The sequence below is a fragment of the Gymnoscopelus microlampas genome (genome assembly GCF_963454915.1).
Source record: "Gymnoscopelus microlampas genome assembly, contig: SCAFFOLD_77, whole genome shotgun sequence".
Lineage (NCBI taxonomy): Eukaryota > Metazoa > Chordata > Actinopteri > Myctophiformes > Myctophidae > Gymnoscopelus > Gymnoscopelus microlampas.
This window is the reverse complement of record NW_028155799.1, coordinates 128,407-146,660: the sequence shown is the minus strand read 5'-3', so window position 1 is coordinate 146,660 and position 18,254 is coordinate 128,407. Positions and strand designations below refer to the sequence as shown.

The window sequence follows — 18,254 nt, the reverse complement described above, 5'->3', positions numbered from 1 at the left end:
CTTCCTTTGGAATCAAAGACATTGATGACCATGTTTTTTCTTTCACTTAAGATTCAGCTCAAATATCTTGCAGAAAAGCTAATAAGGCAGAGATCTATATATATATTGCCTGCCAACATGTCTTCACCATGGGGGGCGTGGCATAGTAGCTGCAGATATACTTGTGGGAGGCAATGTTAAGTCAACCTGTTTGTCCACCGCTACCAAATGACACTTGTTGATGCCCCCCTTCAGGATTTTTGGCATGCACTATAACAAAATGAAACAATAATTACTAACAATCTTTATCCTTGCCTGTCCACAGAGATATCCAAGGCCACAATGGGAGAAACAGGTTTTCATCCATCGAAACTGACTTGTTTTACCACAGTCATCGGAAAGCTCCAGTCACAGGAGTTTCTGCAGGTTAGGGAAAAGATCAAGGATCATGCCTCTATCGCCTGTACCTATGTGGTTGTAGACAGTATCACCTCAGACAGCCTTTTTGCTGAAAATTTGAACACAGAGTTTGTTCGAATGAAAAACAGCAAAATTGAGAGTTTGAACAAACATGAGCCACTTGAGCGTCTCAGAATTATCCGAGACTACGAAATATTCAACATGCTGACTCAAGGGGAAGAGGTATTTGAGGATGGGATAGAGGTGTACAACAAGCTGTTCTCAGAATACAAGGTTTATTTGACTGTGGAAATGTATGAGTTGGCTTCTTATTTGTTGACATTTGCGGTTTTTGCAGCATTCCGCAAAAGGTCAGACCAGCTGGTGTACTTCAACTTCCGGATAGACATGAGCTCCCTGAGCCAGGAATCCCTCTTGGAAATGAAGCATGGCAGTGGATTCAAGGTTGCCATGAAAATTGAACCATGTCAGCAGGCTGCCAAAGGGCACACCAACAGCATGCCCTCACCCTTCGTCAGACCAAGGGATCTGCTCTCAAGGAACCCTAACTTGGCCCTGGCCAGATGTAGGTTCACAACAGACCTCATGTACATGGCCGGAGGAGGTATGGACACAGGCGGGGTGCGGGACGTTTTACACGTGAGCAAGCTGCAGCTGAGCATGATCGAGCGATACCGTTTTGACCCAGTTTCTCATTTTGATTTCACACCGGGTCTCTATGCACTCCCATCAGTTGAATCAGTAGCAATTGCAGCATCGGGATGTGTTAAGGGAGAGGATGTTTGGGGGGGGGGATTTTTGGTTTCTCATGATACGCAGACCGAGATGAACATTTCTTGCCAGCCTGTCAGTTACAAGACACTAGCGCAGAAGTTCACAGAATCCGTTGGTCTCCACCCACTGGAGCAATTGATGGAGACAGTATTCAGGCTGGGTAATTTTCACAACCTCAGAAACACCCAGCACGTGAGAGTTGGGTCAGTGACACTTTCCGGAACTCATAACGGGCTAAAAAGATTCATCCTGTGGAGAGTCCTGGATCCAGCCTCTGTCCGGCTGTTGCACAAGAATGAAAATTCATTCATGTAGGTGCAAAAAACACAACAAATTTGTTCAGCCTTCTGGTATATCATGATAGTGATGATGGTGATGATGATGATGATGATGATGATGATGGGGTGTGCATATATACTGAACTGAAATGTTACAAAAGTCTGTCATTCTCCCATATCACCCTCAATATGGAAGCACTGCCAACTGATGTGGTGAAATTTTATTTAGGAGTTATGATGAGAAAGATGTACATGAACCACCACTTTAAGTTTAGACTACAATTTGCAATTCACACCGACATCATCACAGGATTCACAGGATACACACATAGATACGACAACAAAGAGCAAAAAGACGTTTTTGAAACAATCAAGAGTGAGCCCAGTTTTCTCCAAAGATGCTCTAAACTTGAATGTAAGGTGGAAGCCAGCTGTAAAGAATTTATCACTGTACTGCGCAGAAGTCTATTGAACTCTGGTGTGTTTGGCTCTGAAACCCAAACCTACCCCTGGATTCGCACAACGGAAAACAGACGGGTGACATTCTCAGTTGAGTTTAGAAGCATTAGAGAGATAAACAAGTGGATCGGGTACGGCTCTGACCTTGAGGCAACCAAACACATAAGAAGGCACTCACTGGCCATGGTTGAAGTGGAACAGGTCTGGGATGATCTAGATTCACTGATGCATTACTGTCTACTGGAATACCTCTACTGCATCTACCAACCGGGAAATGGCTATATCAAGAGATTAGGCCCATTTCATCCTCTTGACTTGCCTGTTCCATTCGTGCACGTAACACCTAGAAAGAAAACTTGGTTTAAACCTGTCATGGCTGCCTTGATTAAGACCATTGTTATGGAGGGGAGGATGTTACCTGAAGTGACTGTGATGCTATCTTTAAGAGTGAATTTTGTCACAGGACCTAAAGCCCTGAAGATTGCTCACAGCCCTTTCCCCGAGTTGGAACAGATGTTGAGGAACGTAGACACCGTGAGAGATAAAATTGTATCCCTCTTGCAAGAGAGCTGCAATGATTTCTCTTCTGCTGTTCACCAAGATCTCAGTACAACCGGCCTGCCTTTTGCTCTGTCTTGCGATGAGGTGTTTTTCACTTCCCTCTGCTGCAACATGAAATTGAAGACAACAACATTACACTTCAACGAGGCCACAACAGAAAACATCCGAAGGCACTCGATTGGTCGGAGTGAAGAGAAACGAGTTTGGGCTGATATGGAGGATATCACATATTACTTCCTGACAAAAGCCTTAGGAGATTTTGAGCGCAACAAGGAAGGATCCTTCGATCGTGGAAAAAATGTGTTAACAGTGACAAACAGCAATAGGGAATCAACGTGGACGGATCGAGTGCTTCATGAGTTCACCTTGTAAAATGTATTATGTATAATGATTTATATGATATGTGTATGCGATATATGGAGTGCCCATGGAGTTGCTCTGAAAATTAGGACACTACTTATTGTTACTTCTGTCAAAAATTAAAAGCATGACAAACAGAAACAGCTCTGAAAATGGTTGTTCACAATGGTACACTGCCATACCTATAATTTCTGTACATGTGACAGAGAGTTTATAATAACAATAAAAATAAACAGAATGAAAACGTCATGTGGCTCTTTTTGTTGCGGCGGGGCAGAGTGCTGTGTGTGCGGGTGTACTTCTTGGCTGAGTGTGTGAGAAAAGTGTCTTTTTCTGAATTGGGGTACTGGGGCATAAATACTGTCAGAAGTGGGATTCTAACCCATGTCTCCAAGGAGACTGCATCTTGAGTGCAGCGCCTTAGACCACTCGGCCATCCTGACAAGTGTACATTTTATTTATTAGTAATGGGTCAGAGTGAGTGTGTGTGCTGGGGTAGGAGGGGTCTGTTGCACTTATAAAGACTTTTAGGCATTCTTGCAGTACCACATATACAACCCTCATCCATCTGCATCCATACACAGTCATGGAAAAGCTGACCAGTGCCTTCAAAGGTCTTACAGGCGTTTTAATGAGAGGCATGACAAAGGTCCCTGAATTTTTTATGGTATGGGGAGTTCACGTGAATATCTTCACAGGAGGACTCCTGCAAGTGACTCCTGGTGAGTTAGGGTTTGAAAATGTTCTGAGAGATATTGAAACTAGACCTGAAGACTTCCCCGAACATGGTAAGCTAGCATCAGCTTTGAAGAATAGCTGCAAAGAATTTGCCTCTGCCTTACGCCGAGATCTAGAAGAAGCCGGCTTGTTTGCAGCTCAATCCTGCGACTGTGACAGAGAGAACTATCCTGTGACATTCTGGAAAACATTGAGTCCTACAACAGAACGCATGTGTTTTACGTTTGGGAAAGGCGCAACTGAAGATATCAAAAGGTACTCACTGGCCATGGTCCAAGCGGAAAGTGTATGGGCTGATCTAACTTCTTTGATGTATTACACACTGCTTGAATCCTTCGGCCGCATTGATGAGACTGAGTCGGAATCCACCACCAGGACTGAGACGTACGCCGGTGTGACTCACAAAACGGAGAAGAAAAGTGAAAGCATAGTTCATACTCTTTCGTTGCAACCTGACCTTCCATCATATCTGCTCGAGGCAAAGGAAAAAACCTCTAACTCATTGAGGTTTCTGAAACCTCTCATGGCCTCCTTGGTTAGGAGAATAGTTACAGACGGGAGGAAGTTGCCTAGGTTTATACTGCAGCTAGAATTTCATCTTAATTTCCTTCTGAATGGACGAGGACCCACAACGCTGTGTATGAGTTGTACCCCTTTCCCGGAGCTCAAACAGTTTTTGAACATAGAACTATTGAGGAAAAGCGTTTTTTGGCATGCCATAGATGAGAGCTTGGATGATTTCTACTTTGCTGTGCAACAAGATCTCAAGAGAACCGGCTTGGCTTCAGCCAGCTCGAGCGACAAGGTGACTTTTACACTGCGCAGCTCGAACCTGATTGACAAAACGACAATGGTGGTGTTTGGTCAGCATGCCAACGAACACATCCAAAGACAATCATTGTGTCGGAACGAAGAGATAGTGGTCTGGGCAGCTATTGAGAATTTGCTATACTACATTTTGAGCAAAACCTTCCAAGATGTCGATCGCAGCGAGGAGGCTTCCTTCGAGCGTGGTGAAGCCAACTCAACAAACTCAGCCAGTGGTGTGCCCAATGGAACTGATATTGTTTTTCAGGAGGAAAAGTTTGAGGATTTTTATGTATCATATACACATTGTAAAAATATATCATGATCAATGAAGACCCAAAGAAAGAGGGGTGCTTGGATCATCCCTACTTCTGTGTAAAATAAAAAGTATGACAATCTTGTTCACACTGTTACACTGCCATGTCTCATAAATCCTGTACACGTCAGGAAGAGTATATAACAATAATAATAATAATAAGGGTAATAATAATAATAATAATAAAGAAATTACAAATTTCATGTGGGTATGTACTTTCTTTATGGTCATGTGACACAGAACTTCCGCCACACCACAAAGGGGTGCATTGGACAAGAGATACATTAACAAGGGCAGCATTGAGTGTGTGTGCTGGGGTAGGAGGGGTCTGTTGCACTTATAAAGACTTTTAGGCATTCTTGCAGTACCAGAACAGAAAGCTCATTGAAAAACAGTAACGGAAACAATGGCAGTCACACGTGCAAATTACCAAGCAGGTTTTGACCAGAACAAAGTGACTTGTTTTACAGTGGTCACAGGAGAGCTACAGGCAAGTGAGTTTGTGCAGCACCACATGATGCAGGAGCATGCATCGCTTGTGTGTACCTATGTGGTAGTGGACCGTATCGCGTTGTGCATCCTTAAGGATAAAAAAATAAAGGCAGTGAAGGATCCCACTCAATTATTAGAGAGACACAGAGATCCCTTCAATATTATACCTGACAGCGACATCTTCTATATGCTGACTAAAGGTAACGAGGCCTTCGAGGATGGGATCGAGGTATACGAGAAGCTGGCCATGGAATACAATAACTTTAAACAGCAGAGGATGCATGACACTGCATCTCTTTTGCTGACCTTTGCAGTCTTTGCAGCCTTCCGTAAAATGTCTGAACACCTATTGTACTGCAACTTCAACCTAGGCATAGACTTGGCCTCGTTCACCAAGGAAACACTTTTGGAGATGAAACGCGGCTACAGCTTCAAGGCCGCAATGATCATAGAACTCAGGTCTGTGAGTTCTCAGGTCTGTGAGTTCTCTCAGCGAACCTTGCTCAGAACCTGCAATCTACTCGGTCCGAATCGTACCGTTCAACTCACCAGATGTAGGCTCACAACAGACCTAATGTACATGGCAGGAGGAGACGCGGAGACAGGCGGGTTGCGGAACGTTTTACATGTGAGCAAGCTGCAACTGAGTATGATCGAGCGATTCCGCAATGTGTCTGTGAGGCACCTTATATTCAAAGACCATGGAGTTGTGGATGAAAAGGAGACAAAACTTGAAGTAGCAGTGAGGACTGAGTGCCAAGACGGGGAATTTATCCTGAGCGAGGAGATGAAGAAGGAGATGAACATTAGCAACCCGGGTTACACAAGCCATTGGATTCTAAAGCGGAAGTACACAGAGGCCATCTGTCTCCAACCATTGGAGCACATGTTGGAGACCATCTTCAGACAAGACAAGGATAATATCAAACAACTGAGATGCTACAAGGATGTTAAAGTTGGAAACATGACCCTGTGCGGCAACCAGAGCAGTGTTGAAAGATTTATCCAGTCTACTGTCCTGGATCCAGTCTTGCTCGGAGTTTTGTACTGGTGAAGCATTGCTTCTATGCAAAACCTTGCCCACTCAGTCAGCACTGTTGTAGGCTTATATGTCCAGTTGTAATAATAATAAAAAACAATGACATAAAAAATACCAACTTGGAAGTGTGTGTGTGTGTGTGTTGGGGGGTCGAGAGATGACAAGTATTACAAGCATCCAAACAGAGAACTAAAACAAAAAAAAACACACTAATATATTTGTTTTATGTATGTTTATTATGACTATTATAAAAGGAAAGGTTACCAGATGGACACACCACAGAGAGGAAAGCTCATATACATCAAAATATGTATTCGGATACAGGGATTTTTTAAACGAGAAGGCCTGAGGTAAACCCGCTACAGAAAGTAGCAGAGCACACTTTCACATACTTTTCATATTTTCAAAAAAGAAAGGTTTTTTTTTAAGAAAAAAAGCTCAATCACTTAGGCCAATCACTGCGCTCTCAAGTTCTACAGACACTTGGGAGTGTCCTTACTCACTTTAAAAGAAGATATTACCATCTTTGAAGAACACCTGCCCAGTCAGAGAAACCTACAAAATTAACTTTGAAAAGAAATGTCTTGCTGGATAGTTCGTGAGAAAGGACATAGGATACAAGAAGGTACACCTGCTGTGACAGTAGGACAAGAGGTGTACTTCTTTGAAGGTCACTGTGAAGATGTTTCAGAAGCTCGTGTTCATGTCTATGACACAAAGCTTTTACTGTGGAAGACTTTGTCCCACGTGAACATGTTGGGTTTTCGTAGCAACCGCTACCACTCGGCTGTACTTGTAGGACATGTCGTGTATATCTACGGAGGCCTGGATATCTACCAGGATGTAGTTGATGATGATGAAGCTCTCTGCCATGAACTCTTCGCCTTTCATGTCATCACAAAGGAATGGTCCAAAGTCAAATCTTCCAGCACTGTTCCTACTGGGAGATATGGCCATGCAGCCTGTGTCTCAGGAGAGGACATGTATGTATATGGAGGAATAAAAAAACACCAGAACAGAAAGGAACAAACCCATGATGTCTACAAGCTGGACACAGCAACAAAGGTCTGGTCACTACTATGCGCAACAAGCGCTCCATCACCACATGGTGCACAAGGCAGCTGTTCTACTATGATCGGGACAGAGATGTTTGTGTTTGGTGGCAACGAATGGATGACCAACATTGTCAAGGTATTTGACACAGTGACCAACTCTTGGCTTAAAATCTTTTATGAATCGCCTTTTGACAAAAAACGCATCCTTACTACAGCTTTTGTGTACGATGAGGAGCTGTACCTAGCTGGTGGCCGTAATGTTGAACACAGGGTACCAAACCCTAACCCGTACTACGATGATCTGCTGAAGTTCAGCCCAGAGAGCCGCTCCTGGAAGAGATTGGAGACCAAGGGAAAACGCCCACATAATACATGGGGCAAGTTCTGTTCAGTGGTGGGAGATCGCATCGTGTTCTTTGATGGAATCAATGATCATGAAAATTGTGATAAAAGGTGGGAAGATATGTATATATGGTTTTTGTCACTCTCTGGTCAAAACCCGTGTCCTGCGTAGTTTGGAGCATAAGAGACACCAACAAGCAAGATATGGGGAAGGGGTGTACGTTTTTTTCACCACAGACTTTCTTGTGCTTGGGCTAAAGAAAAAGATCCTTGTAAAACATAGGAAAGAACTAAATAAAGCACAAATTGCAAGTAACAAAGGTTGTTGTTTCTCTCTGGTGTGTAAATATTATACAGTCATCCCTATTACAATTTTTCATTAAGGTGCACTCTAGCAAAAACGCTAGTCTTAAATAGATGGCCAGGATCCTGTTAGACAGGGGGCGGCTCCTACAGAGCTCTGTTGCTCAAGTATACATTGGTCTGTGTAAGACTCTGAGTTGTCCCTGATCTAGCTCTAGAAGCACAACACCTGACATCATTTCAGCAGCAATGGACAAAGCCACAAAGATGTCATTGGAGCTAATGCAAGCTTACGGGCGCACCCATAACATTTGCATTTGCCCGCTGGGCTTCACCAGCGTCGCGGCCCTGGCGTTATTTCGCAATGAGTTTCTAGAAGCAAAAAAAGCTGGTGTCCCTGTCCCTGAGTGGACCGGTGAGCCGCTCAGGCGCAGAGGTTTGAACGACGACATCGGAAACTCAAGCTCAACTAAGACAGCCAACTTAATGTGGGGCTGCAACTGTGAAGAGATTCCTGAGGAGCTAATGGAGCTGCTCAATCGGCAGTGCGTCTACGTGGTTGTGAAACCCATTAAGTCTGATCTAGAGAGCAAGGAGCTTGTTGACCTGTTAAATGAGTTTGCCGAAACACATACAAATGGCATGATCAAAAACATGATGAACTCCTATGATGTTAAGGGCGCTAGACTAGTGGCAATGAACGCAGTTTACTTCAAGGGTACTTGGAAGACAAAATTTAACAAATTTAACACTCAAGACCAAAGTTTCTTCTACGAGCCAAACTCTGAAATGCAAGTCCAAGCCATGTGTCGCAAGGAGGAGTATGACACCCCAACGCGGATTACGGAGGACCAACAACTCTTCAGGGTTCTGCACCTGCCCTACGAGGGCGAAGACAAAGCTGTCATGCATATTCTGATACCTCGGAGGGGGTTAGAGGTTCACAACGTGTGTGAACTGCTGCACAGAGTGTCGGACATAACGCCCTACCTGGACCTTGACCTAGCCCAATGCGCTTCTCAGTATGAAGTGGTGTTGCCCAAGTGGCGGATGGAATGCGAACTGAAGCTGGGAGAAGCCTTGGAAAAATTGAGTGTGCCTTTAATTGGGACAACTAAGCAAAAGTGCATGGTGGTGGTGGACGAGGAGGGCACGGTGGCTGCCGCTGCTACTGGATTGTCTCTGTTTGGTATGAAGGATACAAGGGTTAGGGAGTTCATTGTCAATGTACCTTTCCTCTTTTTCATCACTAGGATTCGGACAGATGGCAAGAAGGGTCGCACTATTCTGTTCGTGGGAGGGGTGAAGATTCCCACGTTTTGACAGGGGAACACCTAAAGTGTGTGTGCAAAAAAATGTGTATTTGTATTTGTGTGTTTGTGTGTTGCTTCCCTCAGTTGTCATAATACCCCAAATTGTCAAAAAGAACCCAGTTTGACCTGATTGAAGGTCAAACTCAGTTCATTTGACAGTTTTGAGGTATTCTGACTAAAGCATGAGCTGAGTAAGAGCACTGTGTGTGCAGGGCTGTGCCTCTGGCTGTGTCAGACACAGCACTCTGACCCCGCATCTGATTGGTGGGGCAGGAAGGAAGTATAGAGGGTGGAGCCTAACCCCCCAAAAAAAGCAATATAAACATTTACTGCAACTGTAAAATGACATACTTGGTGCTGAAAAGAAGCCTGGTCATTCACGTTAATTTTGGTCATTGTGCGAGTTGAGAAGTTTTTGCTTGTGAGTAAGAACTCATTCATCAAGAAGTTATGTACACTTGGGTTTATTCCCATACTTTCCTGATGCTATGGAGCACATATGCAATAGGAGAACACAAGAAGATGGAGTCCTATACTCTCCTGGTACAAGAAGGAGATAATGTAACACTTCCTTGTCAAATTAAGAGACCTTTTGATGCTGACTACACAACAGTGGAGTGGACCAGACCTGACCTTACGCCAGAGTATGTGTATGTCCTGCATAATGGAAGTGTGCGTACAGATCTTCTGAATCCATTGTACAAAGACCGGACATCCCTCTCTGCTAACCTGTCAATGAAGCTGTCCAGTGTGTGGTTGCCAGACGCAGGAAAGTACGAGTGTCATGCTCATGGGATGATCAGTATGCCAATACAGCTGTATGTAACAACTACTAGTTATCCCCTGCCAGACGTCACATACACTCTTGAGCCACACACTGTGATCCCGGAAGTGGGTGGACGGAATGGAGAGAAGGTAACTACAGTTAATCCCCTGCCAGACGTCACATACACTCTTGAGCCACACACTGTGATCCCGGAAGTTGGTGGGAGGAATGGAGAGAATGGAGAGAATGGAGAGAATGGAACCAAGACTGTCTCAGGGCGTGCAAGATCCGGCTTGATTGCTTTTGCTGTTGTTGTTATGTTGGTCGCATTATTACTCTTCTTTACTTTCTACTGGAAGAAGAGAAAGCAAACTGGACTAGAGCAGCGATTTTTCTCCTGGAGGATGAGAGAGCAAACTGGACAAGAGCAACCCATCTGACCTTTCTGTGGCAATGCTGTAATTCACTGTATAATTGAATCAATTAAAAATAAACAACATTAACTCTAAGCTCTTAGTGTGTCTTTCTTAATTAACGTAACTGTTTTAACCTTAATGCCACAGTGGAGAAAAAGTAAAGTCATAAGAGGAATACAAACCCATCCCTCCGAGTCTGGCCCCTCAGAACACACTCTGAAGTGTAGCTACACACACACACACACATGTTTTTTCTTCACAAAAAACACAGCCAGAGGCACAGCCATGAACACAAAGCACTCTGACCTGCCTCTGACTAGCTGGGCAGAAAGGAAGTATAGAGGGTGGAGCTTAACCAAAAAAGAAACAATATAAACATTTACTGCAACTGTAACAGTACAAAACTTGGTGCTTAAAAGAAGCCTGGTCATTCACAGTAATTTTGGTCAGTGTGAGACTTAAGAAGTGTTTGCTTTTGAGTAAGAACTCATTCATTCATTTCAGTTATGTACACTTGGGGAGAACATAAGGTGAAGGAGTCCTCTCACCCCATGCTGGTAAAAGTAAAAGATGATGAGACAAGCATTGACATGCCGGAACCTGGTGGGAGAACCAGAGATTTGGGATCTAAGAGCGATCCCCTGCCAGACAGTGCAAGATGCTGCTTGATTGCTGTTATGTTGCTGGCATTATTGCTGGCATTATTACTGGGATTGCTCTACTGGAAGAAGAGAAAGCAAACTGTCGCTGTCAGAAGCTGGAGGAGAGCATTGCGTACTGCTTTGGGTAGCAGCACCGAGCTCAGTTCGAGCTGAAAACATGTCAGGAAGAGTTTATAATAATAATACAAATAAACAAAATACAATTTTCATGTGATATGTACTTTCTTTATTTAAGTTAGCAATCTGTGAATGACCAACATTGCATATTCTTGAACAGGCTCGTGACACTTTTCTCCACACCATGTGCTGCTAGTTGCACAAATACCACGTTCACACTGTAGTACGTGTAGTTTAGCATTGGTTCAGGGCAAACCCTTAAATTCTTTCTATACATGATCAGTGGCGCCCACTTGCGTTTAGTCACCAATGTCATAGTTGCTGCGTGTGCATAGTAGGTTCTATGCTCATCGATTTGAACCTGGACAGTGTTTACATGCGGCACATGTTCAAGTGCGCCCTCTGAGAGAGTGATCACGCTGCGGATAAGGTTGGTCACTGTGGTGACCACTTTGTGTTCAAAGTGAAAGTTACACCTCCTCATGGTCAACACGATGTTCCGTGCTATCTCTTCAAACTGTTTTGGGTTAGAGTCGGCATCCTGGATCCCGAACATATGAACAGGCGGACAGTTAGCAGTAAAAACCTCCAGCTGCCTCATCGAGAATGCTGGTTCACCATTTTTTGTGAGCCAACCTGCTCCATAGCTATAATCCCTGAAACTCAACTTTCTAGACCCAGGGTTGTTTAATCTGGGAGTTATGCGTTCTACGAGCTGCTTGTTAGGACTAACAGTGGTCAGGGCCCATGTCAGGAAATCCTGCGCGGATATGGATGTGTCTCTCAAGCCACTGTGCAATGCTGAAGCATCGGGCATCAGGGTACGTGACACGGTAGCGACAAAGTCCTGGAGCCATGTACAGTGGCACCTAGGTTGGCTCAGAAGCTCTTCAGTGCATCGGAAGTTTCTGGCCAGGTATCTCACAAGATCAATCGTTGTGGCATGTTCACTGATCAAGATGTCTAAAGGTAGCAGCTCCTTGGTTGGAAGCAGGCCTGCTTGTGCCGCAGCCTGAAGAGTCAACAACAGCTGAGTCATTATCTCTTCAGACCTCACTTTGTAATCTCTCAATGTACTTTCATTGGGTAGTAGCTGTGCATACTGAAACAGCATTATACCACTTGCGCTGCTACAGGATACCATTTCGTTTATGGGACCATGGAAGATCTCTGGCTTTTTTGCTACAACGGTTTGCGACAACTGAACCAAATTACGCTTAAACATGGCTATGTCACCATCTTGACATGAAGCAAGAGTGACACATCTGATTGGCACCTCACCTTTGGTCTTCCTAATGATGAATATGGTTACACCTTCCATGGTTTCCCTGACCACATTCTGGGCTGCCACTAAAGCCTTGGAAGCCAAGATGGAGTCAGCCCCTGACACTCGAGCATCATCTAACACCTCGGGCAGCTTCTGTTCTTGCGCGCGAGTTTCACAACAATCCACTGGCTTGTTGTGTTTGGTAAGCTCCCTCTGGAGCCCGCTGGGTCCTGGATAGGTCTGGACATCACTGCTGCCCAACTTAAGTGATGTGGACTGCCTTGGCTCTAGCTTGCTTTCCCGAATTGCATGCTCACCTTCAGGTTTTCGCTTCTTCCCTGGGAATCGTTCGCGCAGTTTTCTCCCGTTGTCATAGAGCACATCCACCTTGTTTTTGTACCAGATCTCTGGCTGAATGTGATCAGGTGCCAACCTAAGTGTATCTAGTCCATAGTGAGTCTTGTTTGTTTGGTCGTACTTTGCTCCAAACTCCAAATCGTGGTGCTGGAATTTTGCCATGTGGCGTGGCACGGACACTTCAGCTGCCGAGGGTTTGATATTCGATCTGATCTCATTGGCGAGCACCACGTCTGTGGTTCTGTAAGGGCCAATTTTCACTGACACAGGTATCTCGTAGTGTGATGCAGGGGACGTGGTATCCCCGATGTCGCACAATGCACAACTGTACCTAGACGTGGAGAGCAGCTTTGCGGGCGTGTACCGCTCCTGGGGGTACAGGGTGATGCACACCAGACCTATGTTGACAAACTCCTGTAGCTGGTTTGGGGTGGAACTGAGATTTTTTAGTTTCTTTTGGAAGGAGTTCCTGACGTCATTCAACAAAGGTCTTTTTTCACCATATTTCCTGATTAGCTCTGCAGCGCCGAAGGCCTTCATAGTATACTTCTCAAGGAAGGCTGGGTCATCAGGTTTGTAACAGCCCAGCATAGCCGTAAGCGATTCTGCATAGGTTTTAATGCAGAAGTTGCCCCTGTTTGCTGGGCTGGAGTGATGAGAGAATAGGAACTCTGAGAACCTGCATTCCCACATTACACAGTACCAACTGAACATGTCGCTTCCAAAACTGTAGTCGGAACACCACAGCATCTCGGGTGGCATGTTGATCAGGTTGCCCTTGTGCTGGTCTGGCGTGTTGAATGTGCTAGAGGTGCCAAAGTCACTGAGTTTAAACACCACAGGGAATGGTCCCCGAACATTGCACTCTGAAACCAGTATGTTCTTGCTTGTTATGTCCCTGTGCTGCACAGATCTAGAGCGGAGATACTTGAGGCCAAAGAGCGTGTCAAGCTCAACCATAAGCATCACCTTGCTCACCGAATTGCCCATAAAACTGGTGAACTCCTGCAGTGTCCACAAGGCTCGTTCCATGAGGATCACAGCCCTGCCGCCTAGAGTGAACTCGGCTCTGTCACACCAGTAGCCACCCAGTGTTGTCACCACATTTGGATGCCTCATGGAGGAGGCCAAAAGCAGTTCCTCCATCTGGCACGCTAAATGAGCATACATCAGGAACCTATTCCTGATCATTGGCACTGATGAGTCTGCAAACTCTGGGTGAAGGGCTGTTTTTGCAACGACATTGTCCCCCAAGGCAATCGTGACACCAAATCCACCCCTGCCTAGCACATTATTGCCATCCTCAGTCAAAGTAATGAGGTCAAGGCTGTCTTGATTACCAGTGCAAGGTGTGACATCTGTCAGCAGTGTCCATTGTCCTGGTAACAGATCGGTAATGCTTCCTTCTTCTTCCCGCTTGTCTATGTATCTTCTACCAAATCTGTCCACTAAAGGACCTGGAGGCCAAACGCCTTTCTCTTGCATGTAGCTGGATGGATTGAAACCCTCGATCAGGGGTCGGTCCTCGTATTGGATCTCAGGCACCGTGCACTCGCGCTCACCTGCATAAAAAGTTCTGTATAGCATATCCAGCGGGTTTTTGGCAACAAGCTGGCACTGTTCAATCAGGAGCTCCCCTCTGGTATTGTGTCGCTTCTTGCAAATGCTAATCACAGAGAACAGGATCACTGTGTCAGGCTCACTGTCCTCCTCTTTGCGCCGGATAATTACCACAACCCACTTGCTCTTGTTTTTTAATTTTAGTTTATTCTCTCCAATGTTGATGATCACCACATTGTTGAGAAGCTCATTTTCCACCAGTAAATTTTTGAGCCGCTCCTCAATGTTCATGCCAGACACTAAGGGCTGGCATGGGCTTACAGGGTGAGTGGGATGCATGAATGAGAGCAGCCCAGAAAGGTTATCAGCTACAAAGGTACTCATGTACCACAAGGAGTGCTTCTTCGCCAAATCTCTCAGCCGTTCAGAGTAATTTGTGCCCATGTTTTAAACTGGAGTATTTACTGCTCGCTGTGATGCAAATTGTGAAGCCTCTGGTTCAAACAAAGTGTTAAATAATGGTGAGTGTGAAAAGGCAGGAGCTGGTGCTGTCACATGATGCCTCTTTGGAATTGTTTGAGCTCCTCATCGTGGCTGGATCTCCCGCAGTGGGCCTGAAGCTGAACTTGTGCAGCAGCGGCAGTGAGCAGTCAACATTGGAACACCTGCGGAAAATGTGGAGGAGAGTTGAATCCCAACTTGTGAGAATGGATGACTTAATACAAGTCCACCAAATGGATTGCAGAGCTGCAAACGAGGTTATCACAGCTATCCCAGCAACGATCAGCATGGACCAGCGCAAGCTGAAACGTTACTATGTGTATCTGCTTTTCCGCTACTGTATGTCTGTTTTGATTAGCTCCCGGAAGCAATGTTGCATTCCCAGTACGTACCATACTTTGAAAGACATTCCAGCAGCTTGGCTGTCACACAATTGTTTTGGTTCCTACCCCTCAGCTACATCCCACACAGTCTACCCTTCTGCTCCACCCCACGCAGATCAGCAGCTACAGCACCAGCGTTGTTATCAACTAAATGATGCAAATGATCCACGTGCATTTTACAGGCAGGACCGCAACATCCAATGCCTTGAACCGGGAGGAAGCCTGTTGAGTTCAAAACAGCATCCGCAAGAACAACCGGAAAATGTAGAGTGGACACAATATCAACAGCAACCTAAAAGGTCTTTTCCACCATGCTATAAAAGCAATAGGAAAGATTCAGACTCTGACTGATGAAAAATGGATGACTTCATTCTTAACCAGTGAGAGGAGTAAAACAGAAAGGCATATGTTATCATCACCCTCATCATCATCGTCATCATCATCAGTGTGGCCTGGCTTGTTTTCATCAAAAAATGTAACAGGACTACCAGATTGTGGCAGTGGCTAGATGTTTTTCTTTGTATGTTCATTTCATTGGTATGGGTTGATATGGCATGTAACTGTTTATGATGATATCAAATGTCTGTACTTGTGAGAAATAAACACACCAACAAAAGAAACAGTCACAAGGTGAATGATGTTTTCTTTGTTATTTATTTAATCAACTCAAAATAATAACAAAAAAATAGATACAGTAAAGAAAATCTTGACAAAACAAGGTTGTAGCACCTAAAAAGTATCACATGCATAGATAGGGAGTGACCTTTGCACACCTATCAGTATGTGTGTTTGTCTCACAAGGAAGGTTCAGGGTTTTTCATTTTTTGCTTGTGCTACTTTCTTATGCTCAAGAAGAGGATGTTTCTTTTTTGAAAAAAATCTGTTCCACCATGTTCCTACTGCTGTCTAGGGGTCATGGTTGAGGACAAGTCTGAGCGGTACATCAACCCCGATTCATGTGCATTGAAATAGCTTTGCCTAGGATTCGTGGCTGAGACGGAGTCAGAGTGGATCAGCATTCCAGATTGAGGTGTATGGCTTGGGTACCTGCTGGAAAAATTCTGCTGCAATGGGGCTGGCAAGTAGTTTTCACAAGTCAAGTCACGCAGTTCCAGCTCATTCTTGTTCCTAAGTATGGTTCTGATGGTCATCAGGGTACCACAGGAGTGACTAATTACAACCACAACGTTCATTACAGCAATAGAAGTCTCCAGACTCTGCCACCTGGTGAGAGAGGTGACAAGGGGTCTGTAGAGAAGTTCCATGCAACCTGCCACCACGGCCAAGACTAGTTCCACGTTGCCTATTGCCAGGCAGACCAAAACAAGCAGGGTACTTTTTCCGTCGGTTATGCTCTTGCTGAGCCCTTGCCTGTTCGCGAGCTTCCACTTGCTTGTTCCGGAGAAGTAGCTGCTAACGAGGCAGACAACAAGCGATAAACAGCCCAGCACTACCAGGCATATGCCGCTTCTCAGGTAGACTTTCCCGTAGAGGCCTTCATCTCCTCTGCTATTGCTTGTGTCTTGGGTGCAATCAAAATGGTGGAACCTTGGTGCGGTACCCTGGGCGCTGTCAAGCAGGTACAGCACGTTGTTTGGCAGAACCAGGAAGCAAACAACTAGGGTTCTGATGATTTCGAGAGTTACGGCCAAATTACCCTTGAACTTGCTCATACTCTGCAGAGCTGCAAGTCTAGTGTCTTTGAATTTGTTTTTGAGATTTGGCAGCTTGTGTAGTAATCCACCATTGTCTTTCCTGTTGTATTTCAACATGGTTGCTATGCTTGTGACAGATGCATCACTAATAGTGCTGCATTGAGCATCTCAGTGGAGAACCAGGTTCCAAAACATTTAATAAGATGATTCCAGCAGAACCTGTCATTGAGTTCATGATGAGGGAGATCCCAGATGGGTGGGAGAGGAATAGGGAGAGGAAAAACTCAGATACCTTTTCAAAACATTGCATGTCACTGAAGAAAAAACCCGAAAGGATGAAACGCAACTTTCTCTTGTTCGCCAGGTCGATTGACCATTACCACTGGTATATTGTCTCCGGCATAACAAGCCAGCTTAACGAGGTGTACAATGTCTACCGTCTTAAGAAGGATAGGCCTCGTAAGCATGTCAACATGATCACAGAGGAGATATACAGGTGTGCGATTGCCAGGCTACACACTCACCGGGACAGCCAGTTGTCGTGGTTGCCAGAATACATGACAAGATTTTTCAAAGTTGAAGGGGAAAAGGTGCTGAGGTACCAAAAGGAGCTACATGTACGCTTGAGGGTGCACAAGCTTACGCAATACAACACAGAGAGAGAGTGGAACAAGCTAAATATGTCAGCGGCGGTAGGTTCTGCAGTGGATCGGGACTGCAAGGACGTATTCAATGGTAAGAAAACAGAGGGCGAGGTGTGCTTGGTAGCTAGGCTGGTCCTAAAGCAGCTGGACGCCCTTAAGGTGAAGCCTGAGGCAGGGGGTGTGATGGTGGCAAACATTCCTAGACCTGATAAAACAAAGCGGAACACAAAACGCTCACCAGGTGAAGCCCTCACATACCACCTGAGTTGCTCAAAAGGCTGCAAAGGTATCCATGAAGACTGGGGCATGTGCACCGAGGTAGATTTAGTTGGCAAAGACACTTTCACAGGCAAGACGCTTGTGATCGAGCTAAAAACAAGAAATAATGATGCAGTCGACCAGGAGTCACTGGAACGCTACAACTGCCAGCTTTGGCTCACTTGGTTGATGTTTGCAATCACCTACCCAAGCAAAGCACAGGACACACTGGGCTACCTGGTGATCGTCAGACCAGGCTCTAGCAACGTCTTAGTCTACAGCTGCTACCGACCCACTTTGACCAGATCCCTCCGTGCGCGGTTTCCCTGGATCGACTGCTTTTGTCCCCAGGTTCGTGACTGCCTGACTCCCAACTGCATCAACAAGAGGGTTTCTGGGAGCAGCTCATGGTCAAAAGAGCTGGTTATGCCA

General features: G+C 45.2%; 1 protein-coding gene across 1 annotated transcript; it reads left to right on the top strand.

Annotated features, from left to right (window-relative positions):
* Nucleotides 1-7,354: 7,354 nt before the first annotated feature.
* Nucleotides 7,355-9,246, top strand: LOC311041248 (neuroserpin-like; the record flags this gene model as incomplete). The annotated part of the gene is made up of 2 exons (XM_084086148.1): nucleotides 7,355-7,731; nucleotides 8,136-9,246. The coding sequence occupies 2 exons, from the start codon at nucleotides 7,355-7,357 to the stop codon at nucleotides 9,244-9,246; spliced, it is 1,488 nt and encodes a 495-aa protein (XP_083942274.1).
* Nucleotides 9,247-18,254: the final 9,008 nt, after the last annotated feature.